General features: G+C 44.4%; 1 protein-coding gene across 1 annotated transcript; it reads left to right on the top strand.

Annotated features, from left to right (window-relative positions):
• Window positions 1–1515: 1515 nt before the first annotated feature.
• On the top strand, window positions 1516–17447 carry LOC112230187 (cyclic AMP-responsive element-binding protein 3-like protein 3-B). Its single transcript, XM_024396406.2, has 10 exons — window positions 1516–1670; window positions 2658–2771; window positions 2939–3179; window positions 3487–3620; window positions 3925–4035; window positions 4147–4253; window positions 14732–14800; window positions 14897–14981; window positions 15482–15572; window positions 16161–17447. Exons 1-10 carry the CDS (start codon window positions 1650–1652, stop codon window positions 16484–16486), a joined length of 1299 nt encoding a protein of 432 aa, XP_024252174.1. The 5' UTR covers window positions 1516–1649; the 3' UTR covers window positions 16487–17447.
• Window positions 17448–17545: the final 98 nt, after the last annotated feature.

Below are 17545 nucleotides of genomic sequence, written 5' to 3'. Positions count from 1 at the left end.
ATCGGGTGTCACCTGATTTCCCGCCTTTCACCCATGTGGGCATAGATTATTTCGACCCATAGAGGTGAAGCGAGGCCGCGTTCATGTGAAGTGGTATGGTGTGATCTTTACTTGCCTTGTGAGTTGAGCTGTCCATCTAGAAGTTGCTAGTTATCTGGATACTGATTCCTGCATCAATGCCCTGCGCAGGTTCATCTGTCGAAGGGGCCCAAGAACAAGTATCAGAACAGACAATGGCACAACTTTGTTGGAACACACAGAGAGCTAGGAGAAGCTCTGAAAGGGCTGGATCACAACAAGATTCAAAATGAATTACTGAAGGAAGGAGTGACATGGTCATTCAATCCTCCCTCTGGAGCCCACCATGGGGGGGTATGGGAGAGGTTGATCCGACTGGTGAAAAATATCCTCTATTCAGTCCTTAAAGAGCAAGTACTGGATGATGAGGCTTTGCAGACAGCCTTGTGTGAAGTTGAGGCGATTATGAATGACAGATCAATTACTACTGTAACAAATGACCCAAATGATCTAGAACACCTGACTCCAAACCATCTGCTTAATCTGAAAGCTAAGCCAGTCCTGCCACCAGGACTATTCCAGAGAACGGCCTATACTCACAAAGGAGATGGAAGCAAGTACAATATATCACTGACCTCTTCTGGAAGAGATGGATCAGGGAGTATCTTCCACTTATGCAGGAGAGGAACATGTGGAACATTTGTGTAAATATATTAAATATTAATGTACATGATGAAATATTAGGTACGTACCTTTATGATTTATATTTACCTGATTCAGATATATTAATTTGTTAGTGTAATTCAGTTTTTGGCCCCCTCTTGCCCATTCATTGTATTGTGGTAAGTGTGTTAGGATAAAGGCAGGAAGTTGGGCCTTCGGGGCAGGGAGTCCTTGCTAGATGCGGGAGCGGTATAGTTTTTGAACATACAGACATACATACAGAAAGGTCATGTTATGTATTTTCCATATCAAGTATTCTATGCTTTAAGTTGATTGGAGAATAATTTCTTTGTTAGATATAAGAAGAATAAACATTTTTGTTGCACCATATCCCTGGATGTCATTGAATGTTTGGCCGTTTGGAAACCTTGAGTGTGGACTGTATGCGTACCAAAAAACCCCGCTTCAGGCTTGGGCAGTGGCTATGGTAAAGAGGAAAGGAAGCCACTACAAGGATGTTCAATCAAGCTCTCATTGACAGGCCATAAAGAGCATCTCTATACCGTATGAATTAACTAACATCACACAGAAACTGTGTCAAAGGGTACCCTCATTCCCTGTCAATCTGTTATCAAACACAACAAGAGGATAGGAAAGTATAAACTCTGATCTATTCATCCATTCATCCATGAAGGTTCTTTTCTAGACAGACAGACTTTCCTTGGTTGTCAGTCTTTCCCTGGCAATCAAATCTTTACAAACTGGCCAATGGGATGACAGCCCTGGAGTTGATTACTGGGTGTGCTGTGTTGGAGTTTAAACTTTGGACCTCAGAACAAGAGCAGGGAGATACAGTAGAGACATGGTAATCTGGAACAGAGCTCCTTCACAACAAAGGAAACAGAACACTTAACTGGATTTGTCTTATTTTGGGGAGTTCTGTCCTGTGCCGCCCTAGTGCTGAAATTATGGACCACTATTCAGACCAGGTAACAGGGCCCATGTCTTAGTTTCTGTGTTTTTAGTGTCTCCTGGTTCATTTGTTTAGTAATTTATGTTATTAGGGCAGCCAAGGTTATATGTATCGTCAAACAAGTTCAGAGGAGGTAACACACTGTATCTACGTGCCAGTGAATGGGGGTGGGTGCTTTGTGTAGTCTACAAAGGAATATGGGTGCTTTGTGTAGTCTACAAAGGAATATGGGTGCTTGTGTAGTCTACAAAGGAATATGGGTGCTTTGTGTAGTCTACAAAGGAATATGGGTGCTTTGTGTAGTCTACAAAGGAATATGGGTGCGTTGTGTAGTCTACAAAGGAATGTGGGTGCGTCGTGTAGCCTACAAAGGAATGTGGGTGCGTCGTGTAGCCTACAAAGGAATGTGGGTGCGTTGTGTAGCCTACAAAGGAATGTGGGTGCGTCGTGTAGCCTACCAAGGAATGTGGGTGCGTTGTGTAGCCTACAAAGGAATGTGGGTGCGTCGTGTAGCCTACAAAGGAATGTGGGTGCGTCGTGTAGCCTACAAAGGAATGTGGGTGCGTCGTGTAGCCTACAAAGGAATGTGGGTGCGTTGTGTAGCCTACAAAGGAATGTGGGTGCTTTGTGTAGCCTACAAAGGAATATGGGTGCTTGTGTAGCCTACAAAGGAATGTGGGTGCGTCGTGTAGCCTACAAAGGAATGTGGGTGCGTCGTGTAGCCTACAAAGGAATGTGGGTGCGTTGTGTAGCCTACAAAGGAATAGTCTTACACTTTTCTCCTTTCAAATGAATCAGACCTAGATCAACTTAATTTAACTTACGCATTGAAAGGCATAGTCAAATTGATTTTTTTAGATAGGAGTGCCATGAGATAATGGTAATAAAAAGCATTAGTCCTGGGTATTATTGCTTTTACAGCCATCCTGTAAGGCTCTTTGTATGTTATCTCTCAGTTGTAAATGTAAAGCAACATGTCATTAAGTGGCCTGTTCTGTTCCAGGGTTGCGACGGGATTGAGCTGCTTGATTTGCTGTTTGATCAAAACAATGGCATCCTCCGTCATGAGGAGATGGGACACCATGACAACCATGCCTGGCCAATCCACGAGCCAAACGTGAGTGGAGTGAAATATCTAACTCTGTGATTTTTATCCTGCAGTGTTTTTAAAATGTCCCCTTACCTGTGTCTACTACGTGATTCACATGTCTAGCCTGCGATTCTCAACCACTCTCTCCAGTTTGGCTGTACAATAATTACCACATTTGGTATGTCATTTGGCAGGTGTGTCCAGCAGAGCAACAAAGCGAGGACTTCCTGAATGCCCTCCTGAGTGGCAGTGGCTCAGTTTCGGGGTCCCCCCTGTGGTCTCCCTCTCCTAGTGACAGTGGCATCAGTGAGGACCCGCACTCGGATCAGATGGACAGCCCCCAGCGCCCTGAGAGCCCTCCCATGGAGCCCCACTTCATCCCCCCTCAGCCACAAACCAAGGTCACCCTGGATGCCAACTTCTCCATTGATATCAGTAAGACAAAGCTGGCACAAATTACTAAGCACAGAAAGTATAACAAAAACTTTAAAGTTTTAAATGATAAAAAGAAGCAACAGAGGCAGTTACATTATTACGTCATGCGGAATATGTGATTAAGTATTGCAATTTGTTAATGTCAATCATTGGAACAGAAGTTCATCCTTTGAAAGCAACACAGTCTGTGTTCTTATGCTCTATGTATCCATTAGGCAAAGGCCTACATTGTCTCAGTATCAACACATACACAGACAAATGATGGCACTTCTGTCTGGTCCCATCACGTCTCTCTGTGTGGTTACAGATGGCTGGGACTCAGGCTTCTACCCAGGCAGGACTGGGGGGACAGAGTGTTCCTCTGATGCACACACAACCCAGCTGTCTTCTGGCTTCCCCCTCACTGTCAAGGACCTACTGCTCTCTGGCACATCTGATCCGGTGAGTGATGATGAAGGGTGTGTTTGTGTGCGCTTGGGGGGAGTGTGTCTGTAATTGTTTGTATATAGGTGAGTGAGTGTGTTGGAGTAGAGAGAAATGGGTTAGAGGGGTAAAGTCATTCTATAAAAATCAGGCAATGTAATTGGCATGAGCAATGCATGAAATGAGAGGGATCGAGGGCTATGCTGTCTGCCGTGTAACTCTGCACTCCCTCCATTCACTCTGAAAATCTCATTGCAGCTGGCCACTGGTTGTGATGCTGTACGTATGACTTACTGTATTAACATTTTCATCTCACTTCCAGCCCCCACAGCATTCCCAACAGTCCTTCCAAGAGTTGATTCTTAATGAGGATGAGAAAAAACTGCTGGCCAAGGAGGGGGTGACTCTGCCTAGCCAATTACCTCTCACAAAGGTCAAACTTTTTTGCACACTTTGCCACTTCACAGAACAACTTATGGCTCTTGAGTATTACCAAAGTGTGTAAACACATTAAATATGTACTTCCTTTGTCTGTTTCTATTAGTATGAGGAGAGGATTCTGAAGAAAATTCGCAGAAAGATCCGGAATAAGCAGTCGGCTCAGGAGAGCAGGAAGAAGAAAAAGGAATATATTGATGGTCTGGAGAGCAGGTACTGGCAATAGGCACTAAATAAATGGATAAGGCAGGGACTCACAGACCTCAATTCAAAGTAGACATGATCAATTCTGACTAGAACTGCCTAAAATCGATAAAGCACTTCTACAAACTAACAAGATATTTGGAACATGTCACAGGGTGCTGAGCACAATAAGTTAAAATCAAAGGTCCCAATGCAGCCATTTTTATCTCAATATCAAATAATTTATAGATAATTATGTACCTTTCTGTGATTGTTTTCAATTAAAATGGTAAAAAATAAAGACATAACTTCTTAGCAAAGAGCAATTTCTGAGTGTGGAGGGGAAAACTAAAAACAAGCTGTTATTGGCAAAAAGGTTTGGAAGTCACGTTCTTATTCTTCAGGCTAGGGTCTATTTTTCTCTACTTCCTGTCTGACTGACATGCCCAAGTAAACTACCTGTTGCTCAGGCCCTGAAGCCAGGATATGCATATAATTGGTATCATTGGAAAAAACACCCTATGAAGTTTGTAGAAATGTTAAAATAATGTAGGAGGCTATAACACAATACATATGGTTGGAGAAAATCCAAAGAAAAACCAACCTGATTTTTTGTTGTTGAGAGAGCCCATGCTTTTACAATGGAAAGTATAGGGGCATATCCAAATCCAGCTCCCAGATTGAAATTCCTATGGCTTCCACTAGATGTCAACAGTCTTTATTCAAGGTTTCAGGCTTGATTCTTCCAAAACGACAAAGGATAATGACTTGGAAATTTGTGTATGCGCGTGAGACAAAGAGGATGCACACCTGCTAATATCGGTTTCCTATTGAACATACTTCTTTCCGTATTAAATATTATAGTTTAATTACATTTTAGTGTATCTGAGGATTATTTAGAAATGTGTTTTGACTTGCTTTAACAAAGTTTAGCAGTAGCTTTTTAGATTCCTTTCTCTGCATGTTGAAAAAGTGGATTACTCAAATCGATGGAGCCAACCAAACAGACTTTTTGGGATATAAAGAAGGATTTTATCTAACAAAATGACACCACATGTTTTAGCTGGGACCCTTTGGATGACAAATCAGAGGAAGATTTTCAAAAAGTAAGTGAATATTTAATTGCTATTTGTGAATTTATGAAACCTGTGCTGGTGGATAAATATTTTGATGTGGGGCGCCATCCTCAAACAATCGTATGGCATGCTTTCGCTGTAAAGCCTATTGTAAATCAAACAGTGGAGTTAGATTAACAAGAATTTAAGCTTTTAACCGATATAAGACAGTTGTATGTACCGAAATGTTTAATATCCATCATTTTTATGATTATTTATTTGAATTGCGTGCACTCCAATTTTACCGGAAGTTAGCGGGACACCTAGCCCTAAGAAGTTCTAACTAATTTACCACCTAGCAGGTGAAAACTGCATCCCACCAAAACAGTCAGAAATTTAAGCCGATCTTTTCAAACAGTTCTTACACTAAAACAGTATTATCATAATGTTCACAATTTCACAGTATTATTACAACCTCATAGTGTGGAAATACATATAAAACACAGGAAAATTACATTTTTGACTGCACTTGGCCTTTTTATACACTGCTCAAAAAAATAAAGGGAACACTAAAATAACACATCCTAGATCTGAATGAATAAAATATTCTTATTAAATACTTTTTTCTTTACATAGTTGAATGTGCTGACAACAAAATGACACAAAAAAGATCAATGGAAATCAAATTTATCAACCCATGGAGGTCTGGATTTGGAGTCACACACAAAATTAAAGTGGAAAACCACACTACAGGCTGATCCAGCTTTGATGTAATGTCCTTAAAACAAGTAAAAATGAGGCTCAGTAGTGTGTGTGGCCTCCACGTGCCTGTATGACCTCCCTACAACGCCTGGGCATGCTCCTGATGAGGTGGCGGATGGTCTCCTGAGGGATCTCCTCCCAGACCTGGACTAAAGCATCCGCCAACTCCTGGACAGTCTGTGGTGCAATGTGGCATTGGTGGATGGAGCGAGACATGATGTCCCAGATGTGCTCAATTGGATTCAGGTCTGGGGAACGGGCGGGCCAGTCCATAGCATCAATGCCTTCCTCTTGCAGGAACTGCTGACACACTCCAGCCACATGAGGTCTAGCATTGTCTTGCATTAGGATGAACCTAGAGCCAACCGCACCAGCATATGGTCTCACAAGTGGTCTGAGGATCTCATCTAGGTACCTAATAGCAGTCAGGCTACCTCTGGCGAGCACATGGAGGGCTATGCGGCCCCCCAAAGAAATGCCACCTCACACCATGACTGACCCACCGCCAAACCGGTCATGCTGGAGGATGTTGCAGGCAGCAGAACGTTCTCCACCGCGTCTCCAGACTGTCACATCTGTCACATGTGCTCAGTGTGAACCTGCTTTCATCTGTGAAGAGCACAGGGCGCCAGTGACGAATTTGCCAATCTTGGTGTTCTCTGTAAGCCCAATCCCCACCTGTGGACGTCGGGCCCTCATACGACCCTCATGGAGTCTGTTTCTGACCGTTTGAGCAGACACATGCACATTTGTGGCCTGCTGGAGGTCATTTTGCAGGGCTCTGGCAGTGCTCCTCCTGCTCCTCCATGCACAAAGGCGGAGGTAGCGGTCTTGCTGCTGGATTGTTGCCCTCCTACGGCCTCCTCCACATCTCCTGATGTACTGACCTGTCTCCTGGTAGCGCCTCCATGCTCTGGACACTACGCTGACAGACACAGCAAACCTTCTTGCCACAGCTCGCATTGATGTGCCATCCTGGATGAGCTGCACTACCTGAGCCACTTGTGTGGGTTGTAGACTCCATCTCATGCTACCACTAGAGTGAAATCACCACCAGCATTCAAAAGTGACCAAAACATCAGCCAGGAAGCATAGGAACTGAGAAGTGGTCTGTGGTCCCCACCTGCAGAACCACTCCTTTATTGGGGGTGTCTTGCTAATTGCCTATAATTTCCACCTGTTGTCTATTCCATGTTGCTTCCTAAGTGGACAGTTTGATTTCACAGAAGTGTGATTGACTTGGAGTTACATTGTGTTGTTTAAGTGTTCCCTTTATTTTTTTGAGCAGTGTATATATATTTTTTTAATTTCACCTTTATTTAAATATGTAGGCCAGTTGAGAACAAGTTCTCATTTACAACTGCGACCTGGCCAAGATAAAGCAAAGCAGTGTGACAAAAACAACACAGTTACACATAGGATAAACAAAAGTACAGTCAATAACACAATAGAAAAATCTATATACAGTGTGTGCAAATGGAGTAAGGAGGTAAGGCAATAAATAGGCCATAGTAGCGAAGTAATTACAATTCAGCAAATTAACACTGAAGTGATGGATGTGCTGATGAAGATGTGCAAGTAGAAATACTAGTGTGCAAAAAAGTAAATAAAAACAATATGGGGATGAGGTAGGTAGTTGTGTGGGCTATTTACAGATGGGCTATGTACAGCTGCAGTGATCGGTAAGCTGCTCAGATAGCTGATGCTTAAAGTTAGTGAGGGAGATATAAGTCTCCAACTTCAGCGATTTTTGCAATTCGTTCCAGTCATTGGCAGCAGAGAACTGGAAGGGAAGGCGGCCAAAGTGTGTGTTGGCTTTGGGGATGACCAGTGAGATATATCTGATGGAGCGTGTGCTACGGGTGGGTGTTGTTATGGTGACCAGTGAGCTGAGATAAGGCGGAGCTTTACCTATCAAAGACTTATAGATGGAGCCAGTGGGTCTGGCGAAGAATATGTAGCGAGGGCCAGCTGACGAGAACATCAAGGTTGCAGTGGTGGGTGGTATATGGGGCTTTGGTGACAAAACGGATGGCACTGTGATAGACTGCATCCAGTTTGCTGAGTAGAGTGTTGGAGGCTATTTTGTAAATGACATCGCCGAAGTCGAGGATCAGTAGAATAGTCAGTTTTACGAGGGTATGTTTGGCAGCGTGAGCGAAGGAGGCTTCTGTTGCGATTCTAGATTGAATTTTGGATTGGAGATGCTTAATATGAGTCTGGAAGGAGAGTTTGCAGTCTAGCCAGACACCTAGGTATTTGTAGTTGTCCACATATTCTAAGTCAGAACCGTCCAGAGTAGTGATGCTAGTCAGGCGGGCGGGTGCGTGCAGCGATCGGTTGTAGAGCATGCACTTAGTTTTACTAGCGTTTAAGAGTAGTTGGAGACCACGGAAGGAGTGTTGTATGACATTGAAGCTTGTTTGGAGGTTTGTTAACACAGTGTCCAAAGAAGGGCCAGATGTATACAGAATGGTGCCGTCTGCGTAGAGGTGGATCGAGGAATTACCCGCAGCAAGAGCAACATCATTGATATATACAGAGAAAAGAGTCAGACTGAGAATTGAACTCTGTGGTCCCCCATAGAGACTGCCAGAGTTCTGGCCAACAGGCCCTCCACTTTGACACACAGAACACCAACTATCTGAGAAATAGTTGGTGAACCAGGCGAGGCAGTCATTTGAGAAACCAAGGCTGTTGAGTCTGCCGATAAGAATACGGTGATTGACAGAGTTGAAAGCCTTGGCCAGGTTGATAAAGACTGCTGCACAGTATTGTCTTTTATCGATGGCGGTTATGATATCGTTTAGTACCTTGAGCGTGGCTGAGGTGCACCTGTGACCAGCTGAGAAACCGGATTGCACAGAGGAGAAGGTACCGTGGGATTCGAAATGGTCAGTGATCTGATGGATATAGGTCTGTAACAGTTTGGGTCTAGAGTGTCTCCCCCTTTAAAGAGGGGGATGACTGCGGCAGCTTTCCAATCTTCAGGAATCTCTGACATTACAGAAGGGAGGTTGCAACAATGGCGGCGGATAATTTTAGAAAGAGAGGGTCCAGATTGTCTAGCCCAGCTGATTTGTATGGGTCCAGGTTTTGCAGCTCTTTCAGAACATCTGCTATCTGGATTTGGGTGAAGGAGAAGCTGGGGAGGCCTGGGCAAGTAGCTGTGGGGGGGTGCGGAGCTGTTGGCCAGGGTTGGGGTAGCCAGGAGGAAAGCATGGCCAGCCGTAGAGAGATGCTTATTGAAATTCTCGATTATCGTGGATTTATCGGTGGTGACAGTGTTTCCTGGGAGGAGGTGCTCTTGTTCTCCATTGACTTTACAGTGTCCCATAACTTTTTGGAGGTAGAGCTACAAGATGCAAATTTCTGTTTGAAAAATCTAGCCTTTGCTTTCCTAACTGACTGTGTGTATTGGTTCCTGACTTCCCTGAAAAGTTGCATATCGTGGGGACGATTCGATGCTAGTGCAGTACGCCACAGGATGTTTTTGTGCTGGTCGAGGGCAGTCAGGTCTGGAGTGAACCAAGGGCTATATCTATTCTTAGTTCTACATTTTTTGAAAGGGGCATGCTTATTTAAGATGGAGAGGAAATTACTTTTAAAGAACAACCAGGCATCCTCAACTGACGGGATGAGGTCAATATCCTTCCAGGATACCCGGGCCAGGTCGATTAGAAAGGCCTGCTTGCAGAAGTGTTTTAGGGAGCGTTTGCCAGTGATGAGGGGACTAGACCCCTAATGAATGCAGGCAATGGGGCAGTGATTGCTGAGATCCTGATTGAAAACAGCAGTGGTGTATTTGGAGGGCAAGTTGGTCAGGATAATATCCTTGAGGGTGCCCATGTTTACGGATTTATGGTTGTACCTGGTGGGTTCCTTGATAATTTGTGTGAGATTGAGGGCATCTTGCTTAGATTGTATGGCGGACGGGGTGTTAAACATATCCCAGTTTAGGTCACCTAACAGAACGAACTCTGAAGATAGATTGGGGGCAATCAATTCACATATGGTGTCCAGGGCACAGCTGGGAGCTGAGGGGGGTCTATAACAGGTGGCAACAGTGAGAGACATATTTCTGGAGAGATTAATTAAAAAAAATAGAAGCTCAAACCGTTTGAGCATAGACCTGAAAAGTATAACAGAACTGCAGTAGATTGCAACTCCTCCCCCTTTGGCAGTTATATCTTGATGGAAAATGTTGTAGTTGGGAAGGAAATCTCAGAATTTTTGGTGGCCTTCCTAAGCCAGGATTCTGACACGGCAAGGACATCAGGTTTGGCGGAGTGTGCTAAAGCAGTGAGTAAAACAAACTTAGGGAGGAGGCTTCTAATGTTAACATGCATGAAACCAAGGCTTTTACGGTTACAGAAGTCAACAAATGAGAGCACCTGGGTTAACCTGGGGTACATCACCCGAAGAACAGAGGAGGAGTAGGATGAGGGTACGGCTAAAGGCTATTAAAACTGGTCGTCTACTGCGTTGGGGACAGAGAATAAAAGGAGCAGATTTCTGGGCGTGGTAGAATAGATTCAGGGCATAATGTACAGTGGAGTTAAACCTAGGCATTGAGTGACGATAAGAGAGGTTGCATCTCTCTGGAGGCACTAGTTATGCTAGGTGAGGTCACCCCATGTGTGGGAGGCGGGACAAAAGAGGTATCTGAGGCATTTTGAGTTTGGCTAGGGGCTCTGCAGTAAAATAAAACAATGATGACTTCCCTAAACAACAGTATACAAGGCATATTGACATTAGAGAGAGACATAAAGCAAGGCATAAAGCAATCACAGTTGTTGATTGGGAAAGCTAGCTAAGACAACGAGTAAGACAGCAACAGCTAATCAGCTAAGACAACAACAGGTAAAATGGTGATGAATGGGCAGAGAGGGTCAGTTAACTACACACAGGGCCTGAGTTCGAGGCTGGGGCAGACAGATAAACAAAACAAACAAAATGGAGTCCCGTGATTATTGAGCAGTCCAGCAGGCATCCGCTATGTAGCCAGGTGATCATAGGGTCCAGTGAACATCAATAGATGAAACAGGGAAGTCGTTACTACGCTGGCAAGCAGGAGACACGGCGTTCATAAAGTTAGCAGGTCGGGGCTAGCAGAAGCGTCTTCATCGACGTCCGACAAAGGCCGGTTGAGGGCACATCGGATGGAATTACGTCGGCAGACCAATCACGATGGATCTGAGGGGCTCCGTGTCGACAAGGGGTCCTGGCCAATTGACAAAAGCGGTAATGTAGCTGGAGTAATATCGTTTGCTAGCCGGGAGATGCGCCTGTCTCAAGGCTAACTGGTGCTAGCTTCGGGTCAAGGGCGTTAGCCACTATAGACACTCGGTAGCAGCTAGCCAGTTGCAATGATTCGATGCAAAGGTCCAGAGCTTATGGCAGGAATCCGGTGAGAGTCCGGGAGGCATCAGCTGTGTAGCCGAGGGATCATAGGGTCCACTGAGCTGGCCGGGAGATGGGCCTGGTTCAAAGGCTAGCATGGGGGCTGGGCCACTCGGTAGCAGCTAGCTAGCTGCGAGGATCTGTAATAATGGTCCAGTAATCTGAGGCAATGGTGTAGAAAAGCAGTCCTGATATGCTCTGGGTTGATATCTTGCTGTGCATACTGGCGTTGTGCAGACTGACAAGCCGACGGGCCGCCCCCAGGTGTTGAGGGTAGGTAACAACATCTCCACCCCGCTGATCCTCAACACTGGGGCTCCACAAGGGTGCGTTCTGAGCCCTCTCCTGTACTCCCTGTTCACCCACGACTGCATGGCCACGCACACCTCCAACTCAATCATCAAGTTTGCGGACGACACTACAGTGGTAGGCTTAATTACCAACAACGATGAGACGGCCTACAGGGAGGAGGTGAGGGCCCTCAGAGTGTGGTGTCAGGAAAATAACCTCACACTCAACGTCAACAAAACTAAGGAGATGATTGTGGACTTCAGGAAACAGCAGAGGGAGCACCCCCCTATCCACATCAATGGGACAGTAGTGGAGAGGGTAGTAAGTTTTAAGTTCCTCGGCGTACAGATCACAGACAAACTGAATTGGTCCACCCACACAGACAGCATCGTGAAGAAGGCGCGGCAGTGCCTCTTCAACCTCAGGAGGCTGAAGAAATTTGGCTTGTCACCAAAAACACTCAAACTTCTACAGATGCACAATCGAGAGCATCCTGTCGGGCTGTATCACCGCCTGGTACAGCAACTGCTCCGCCCACAACCGTAAGGCTCTCCAGAGGGTAGTGAGGTCTGCACAACGCATCACCGGGGGCAATCTACCTGCCCTCCAGGACACCTACACCACCCGATGTCACAGGAAGGCCATAAAGATCATCAAGGACAACAACCACCCGAGCCACTGCCTGTTCACCCCGCTATCATCCAGAAGGCGAGGTCAGTACAGGTGCATCAAAGCTGGGACCGAGAGACTGAAGAACAGCTTCTATCTCAAGGCCATCAGACTGTTTAACAGTCACCATTAACATTGAGTGGCTGCTGCCAACACACTGACTCAACTCCAGCCACTTTAATAATGGAAATTGATGTAAAATATATCACTCGCCACTTTAAACAATGCTACTTAATATAATGTTTACATACCCTACATTATTCATCTCATATGTATATGTATATACTGTACTCTATCATCTACTGCATCTTTATGTAATACATGTATCACTAGCCACTTTAAACTATGTCACTTTGTTTACATACCCTACATTACTCATCTCATATGTATATACAGTGCCGTGCGAAAGTATTCTGCCCCCTTGAACTTTGCGACCTTTTGCCACATTTCAGGCTTCAAACATAAAGATATAAAACTGTATTTTTTTGTGAAGAATCAACAACAACTGGGACACAATCATGAAGTGGAACGACATTTATTGGATATTTCAAACTTTTTTAACAAATCAAAAACTGAAAAATTGGGCGTGCAAAATTATTCAGCCCCCTTAAGTTAATACTTTGTAGCGCCACCTTTTGCTGCGATTACAGCTGTAAGTCGCTTGGGGTATGTCTCTATCAGTTTTGCACATCGAGAGACTGACATTTTTTCCCATTCCTCCTTGCAAAACAGCTCGAGCTCAGTGAGGTTCTGTACTCGATACCATCTACTGCATCTTGCCTATGCCGTTCTGGACCATCACTCATTCATATATCTTTATGTACATAGTCTTTATCCCTTTACACTTGTGTGTATAAGGTAGTAGTTTTGGAATTGTTAGGTTAGATTACTCGTTGGTTATTACTGCATTGTCGGAACTAGAAGCACAAGCATTTCGCTACACTCGCATTAACATCTGCTAACCATGTGTATGTGACAAATCAATTTGATTTGATTATCCAGGGTAAAAGCGGCTGGTGTCTGAGCTAGAGGTAAAAGCCGCTAGCAGTGGCTAACAATTACTAAATAGCTAGTAGCTAATTAGCTGGTTAGAATCTGATGACTAGCTTCTGATAGAGTTTCTAGCAATAAGGTCTACAAATAGCGGATCCGTATCACATTGGGTAAGACGTGTTGCCGGAAGGTATTTCTAATTTAAAAATGGAAAAAGAATCAGTGTGTGAAAGCTCAGACACACTGGTAGGATTGTCAAACGTTTGCGTGCCAACAATACTTAGCACCTCTGAACAGAGTGTCGGCAGTCAATCTTTATTGTGTTCACACAGCAAAGACCTTGGAAGTCGTCAGCCACTCAGCGATGTAAAATACTCCAAACCAGAAGGTGTCAATAGCGTTGTTTGGCAATGCATATCCGTGCGTATTGCCTGTGGTCTAGATTCCAAGCTATCTGTACTAATGTTTCTATTTTGTAGAAAGCCCTTGTTGGTACTAACCAGATGGCCACAGCTAGATAACTACCTGGCAAAACGATGAAGAAACAATTAAATTCACTCTCCATAATCCCAAACCGCCAGTGCCAGCCCATAGCCAAATGTTTCACTAGCTAGCTAATGTTAGCATATTCGCTAGCTAGCACAAAATAGCTAGCTAGCTTAGGACACTGCAAAAACTCACTAGCTAACACTGGCAGCTGTTTCATGGAAACTAGCTAATCCATTGTGATTTAATTATAACGGCAATACTAGCTACAGTGTTTAGATAGCTTGGTGAAAGTATTTAGTGTTGTGTGCATTGCGTCTGTGCACTTAGCTAGCTCCCATCCCATAGTCTATATTGTATATGAAGTGTGACTGGCTCATCCGTGGATGTACGGAGAAAATGACACATTTTTTTCATTTTTTTGTTGGGGTATGTGCTCTCTGATTGGATCAAAGTTAAGTTGTTGGCCACTGACGAGCATTGCGATTCTACAAGTAGAATCGGTAGGTTTGTCGCTACAGGGTCGGCCCGCAGCATGTCCCACTTTAGTTCTAGCAAGAGATAGAACGGCCTCCCACTGTGATATGTACTTATCGGCAGTCTATCGGTAGTGAGATTCTTGATGTGTTTCTGCTTAAGTTGCGTGGCACAGAGAAACTTCACAGTGCCCACTGCTGTCAGAAATGTGTAATTCAGTATACTTGACTGTCACATTATGATCTAATTCTACAAAAGGGTTTTTCAGTGTGGTAGTTAGAGTGACAGCTAGCTAGTATGTTTGTTGGACTGATCAAGCAGCAGCAGCTCGTCAGTCTCATCTGGGAAATTCCCTTGTTGTTTGTCTTCCAGGATGGCTGCCTGCAACACAAACAACCAGGAGCTCCAGAGGAAAGTGTTCCAGCTGGAGAAATGCAATACGTGAGGGACCTCCACACTAATCTGCTCTCCCTGCTCTGTTTCTGCCTCCGTACACCCGGTCGCAACATTTGCTAATTGAGCCTTTGTGTCTCCCAGGTCTCTGATGGGGCAGCTGCACAGGCTGCAGACTCTGGTCATGGGCGGCTCCAAAAAGACCGCCCAGACTGGGACTTGTGTCCTGGTAAGGAGAAGTGTCACTTTAAGAAACAGTTTTACTAGATCAGGCCATACACCATGTGAAATTAGAGAGAGACCGACAGGTGGAGTGAGAGAAAGATGTATGCCAGATATACAGATGTAAATAGACACAGATACACTCCAGAGAGGCAAACCATTGATTCCCTTGTCTACAACATAATTGGAAGGAACAAAAAATCACACCACATCAGTGCAAGCAGTAATTAGACTTGTAAATCCACTATGAATATGAATGAGTTTGTATCTCTTCTAATGCCGTTCGGAAAAGGCAAACATTTGAATTATAAGGATAGTGTGTTCAAGCCTTGTGACTTTGATGCCCATGTACTGGGATGAGCTGAAAAGTTCTTAACAACAGTTCCTGAAAAGGTGAGTCTTCCACTCTGGAACTCCACCGGGGAGTGGAAGCTCTCCCTAATGGCTAAACCTTATTAACTTTGGCAAAGAGCAAATGGTGATTTTTACCCTTCTCTTTTTCCCCAGGTACTGCTCCTGTCCTTCTCCATCATCCACTTCCCCAGCCTGAACCCTTTTGCCAAGGTCAGCCAAGGAGGGGACTTCAGCCCAGTGAGGGGTGAGTCAGCCTCCTGCACTGTCTGGCCAATCCTCGCCCTGCCACCCCATACCTCCTGCCTCAAATCACAGCTGGAGAGCTGAATAGACTAGAGCTCCTCTCACTCCTACTGCCAGATGCTGCTACGACGCCACTGTTAAAACAACTCTGCAGAGCAAGGAGGCCCACCAATTCACATCAAAGAGCTGAGCTGGCAACCCTCAGCACAGAAACCATGTATTATTGAGCACTCTTCTCATCAGCCTGTCTCACTGTAAAATTCCTCTCAACAGTTGGAGGAACTGTTGGATAAAATATGAAATGGACTTCAAAGATATCTAATGGTCTCATCAATGGTTTAAGATTGTGAATTACTTAAATGTAATTTGTCATCTTTACCGACTGTTTGTTAGCTCTATGAATATAATAAATTCCTAGTTGTCTTTAGGTAATTGTACAACTGAAGACCAAGGTACAAGATTGTTGAGGGTGGCTTACAGTTAACGACTTAAAGTTGGACTGGGGATGTATGTACTGTCACACATACATCAACATTTAATGACTGGAATACATACTCACCTGTAACCTGTGTCCCTCTCGCCCCTGCAGTCCAGTCACGGTCCCTGCACAACCTCCAGTCCTCCAGAGTGCTACATGTGATTGACCAGCTGTACCAAACTGCAGACGACAAGGCCAAGCCTCCAGACAACCATGTCCTGGGAGACCAGGGTGTGGATGCGATTATGTCTCTGCTGGGAAAACTGGGCACTGGTCACGGCAGCCAAGGACTGCCCAATTTTGACCCCATGTCTCAAAATAATAGCATGGACGAGCAAGTCCATTTCCAGGGAGACCCCATTACTGGCCATATAGCTACAGTGACTTGGAATCCACACCGCAGAGCCACACTACGCCCACATGCTGATGACATGTGATTTGGAGAGAGTATTCCCAGCAGGATTTCTCTGTTCTGCTCCCATCTCCACACTTCATATCATGAAACAGAGTAGCACACGCCTAAGGCTCTTGTTTACACTATGAGTTGGGGAATAATAAATACATTATTTTGCCTGTTATATTTTATTCTGTGTGTGTGTGTGTGTGTATATCCTTTTTTTTCTTGTTTTGTTATTCTGTTTTGTATTGTTTTAAATGCGGAAGACACATTTCAGTTGCACAACTGACTAGGTATCCCCCTTTCCCTTATTTGACCAAGTTGACCTGAATGACTTGTGTGTGCATGTCTGCAGACGCACATCTCAACGATTGTTTGTGTCAATCGTTATCTGCCGTGGTGCCTCTCATCTCTCAGCCTTTAATCATGGGGAGAGTAGCTCAGCGACCAGCATTTTTAATCAGCTTCTCTGTGACCCATTTTGATTGTCCATCTTCCACCAGCATAGTGGGATATGACCAGTGGTAGGAGAACTCTAAGTCAGACCCTGAGAGATGGACAAAAAAAAAGGACACAGTCAAAGAGATGTCCTTGTTTTCACTTGTTTAAAGGGGCAATCCAGGATTGAAGCATACATTTTTGGACTTTTAAATGAACATTACCATTGATTATTTCAGAATTGAATTTATAAATGCTTCACGAGATTATTTCAACTCCCTTAACCCATCAGGACCCAAAATATAAGCTTGTTTTTACATCATTCAAACACTGTGTAGATTCTCATGAATGGTCAGTCCATGCATCAATAGCTCCTTGCGTCAATAGTTCTGTCTATGAATTGGTGAGTGGTTACATTACTCCAGCCCCATCCCTCAGCTGTTTACCAAAACAAGTGGCAAATCCCAGATTGCCCCTTTAATCCTGCAAATTTCTTTTCTGTTTTAAAGTGCATTGCTGAACCAGATAAACTCAGTGCTTGTATTAAACTCCATGAACAGCTATTGAGTGGTTTAAACTTTCTTTTTGCTTATTTATTTTTGAATGAGAGTCACATGGGTAAATGAAACCAAACCAAACATGATTAATACCTCCTTCACTT

Source organism: Oncorhynchus tshawytscha, linkage group LG01 (genome assembly GCF_018296145.1).
Source record: "Oncorhynchus tshawytscha isolate Ot180627B linkage group LG01, Otsh_v2.0, whole genome shotgun sequence".
Lineage (NCBI taxonomy): Eukaryota > Metazoa > Chordata > Actinopteri > Salmoniformes > Salmonidae > Oncorhynchus > Oncorhynchus tshawytscha.
This window is presented reverse-complemented; position numbering and strand designations above follow the sequence as displayed.

Excerpts from the sequence above, each read along its gene's own strand:
- LOC112230187 (XM_024396406.2), top strand. The coding sequence starts at position 1,650 with ATGGACCACTATTCAGACCAG. Across the intron at positions 1,671-2,657 it reads TGGACCACTATTCAGACCAG|GGTTGCGACGGGATTGAGCT; the intron begins GTAACAGGGCCC and ends GTTCTGTTCCAG. Across the intron at positions 4,036-4,146 it reads GCCAATTACCTCTCACAAAG|TATGAGGAGAGGATTCTGAA; the intron begins GTCAAACTTTTT and ends TGTTTCTATTAG.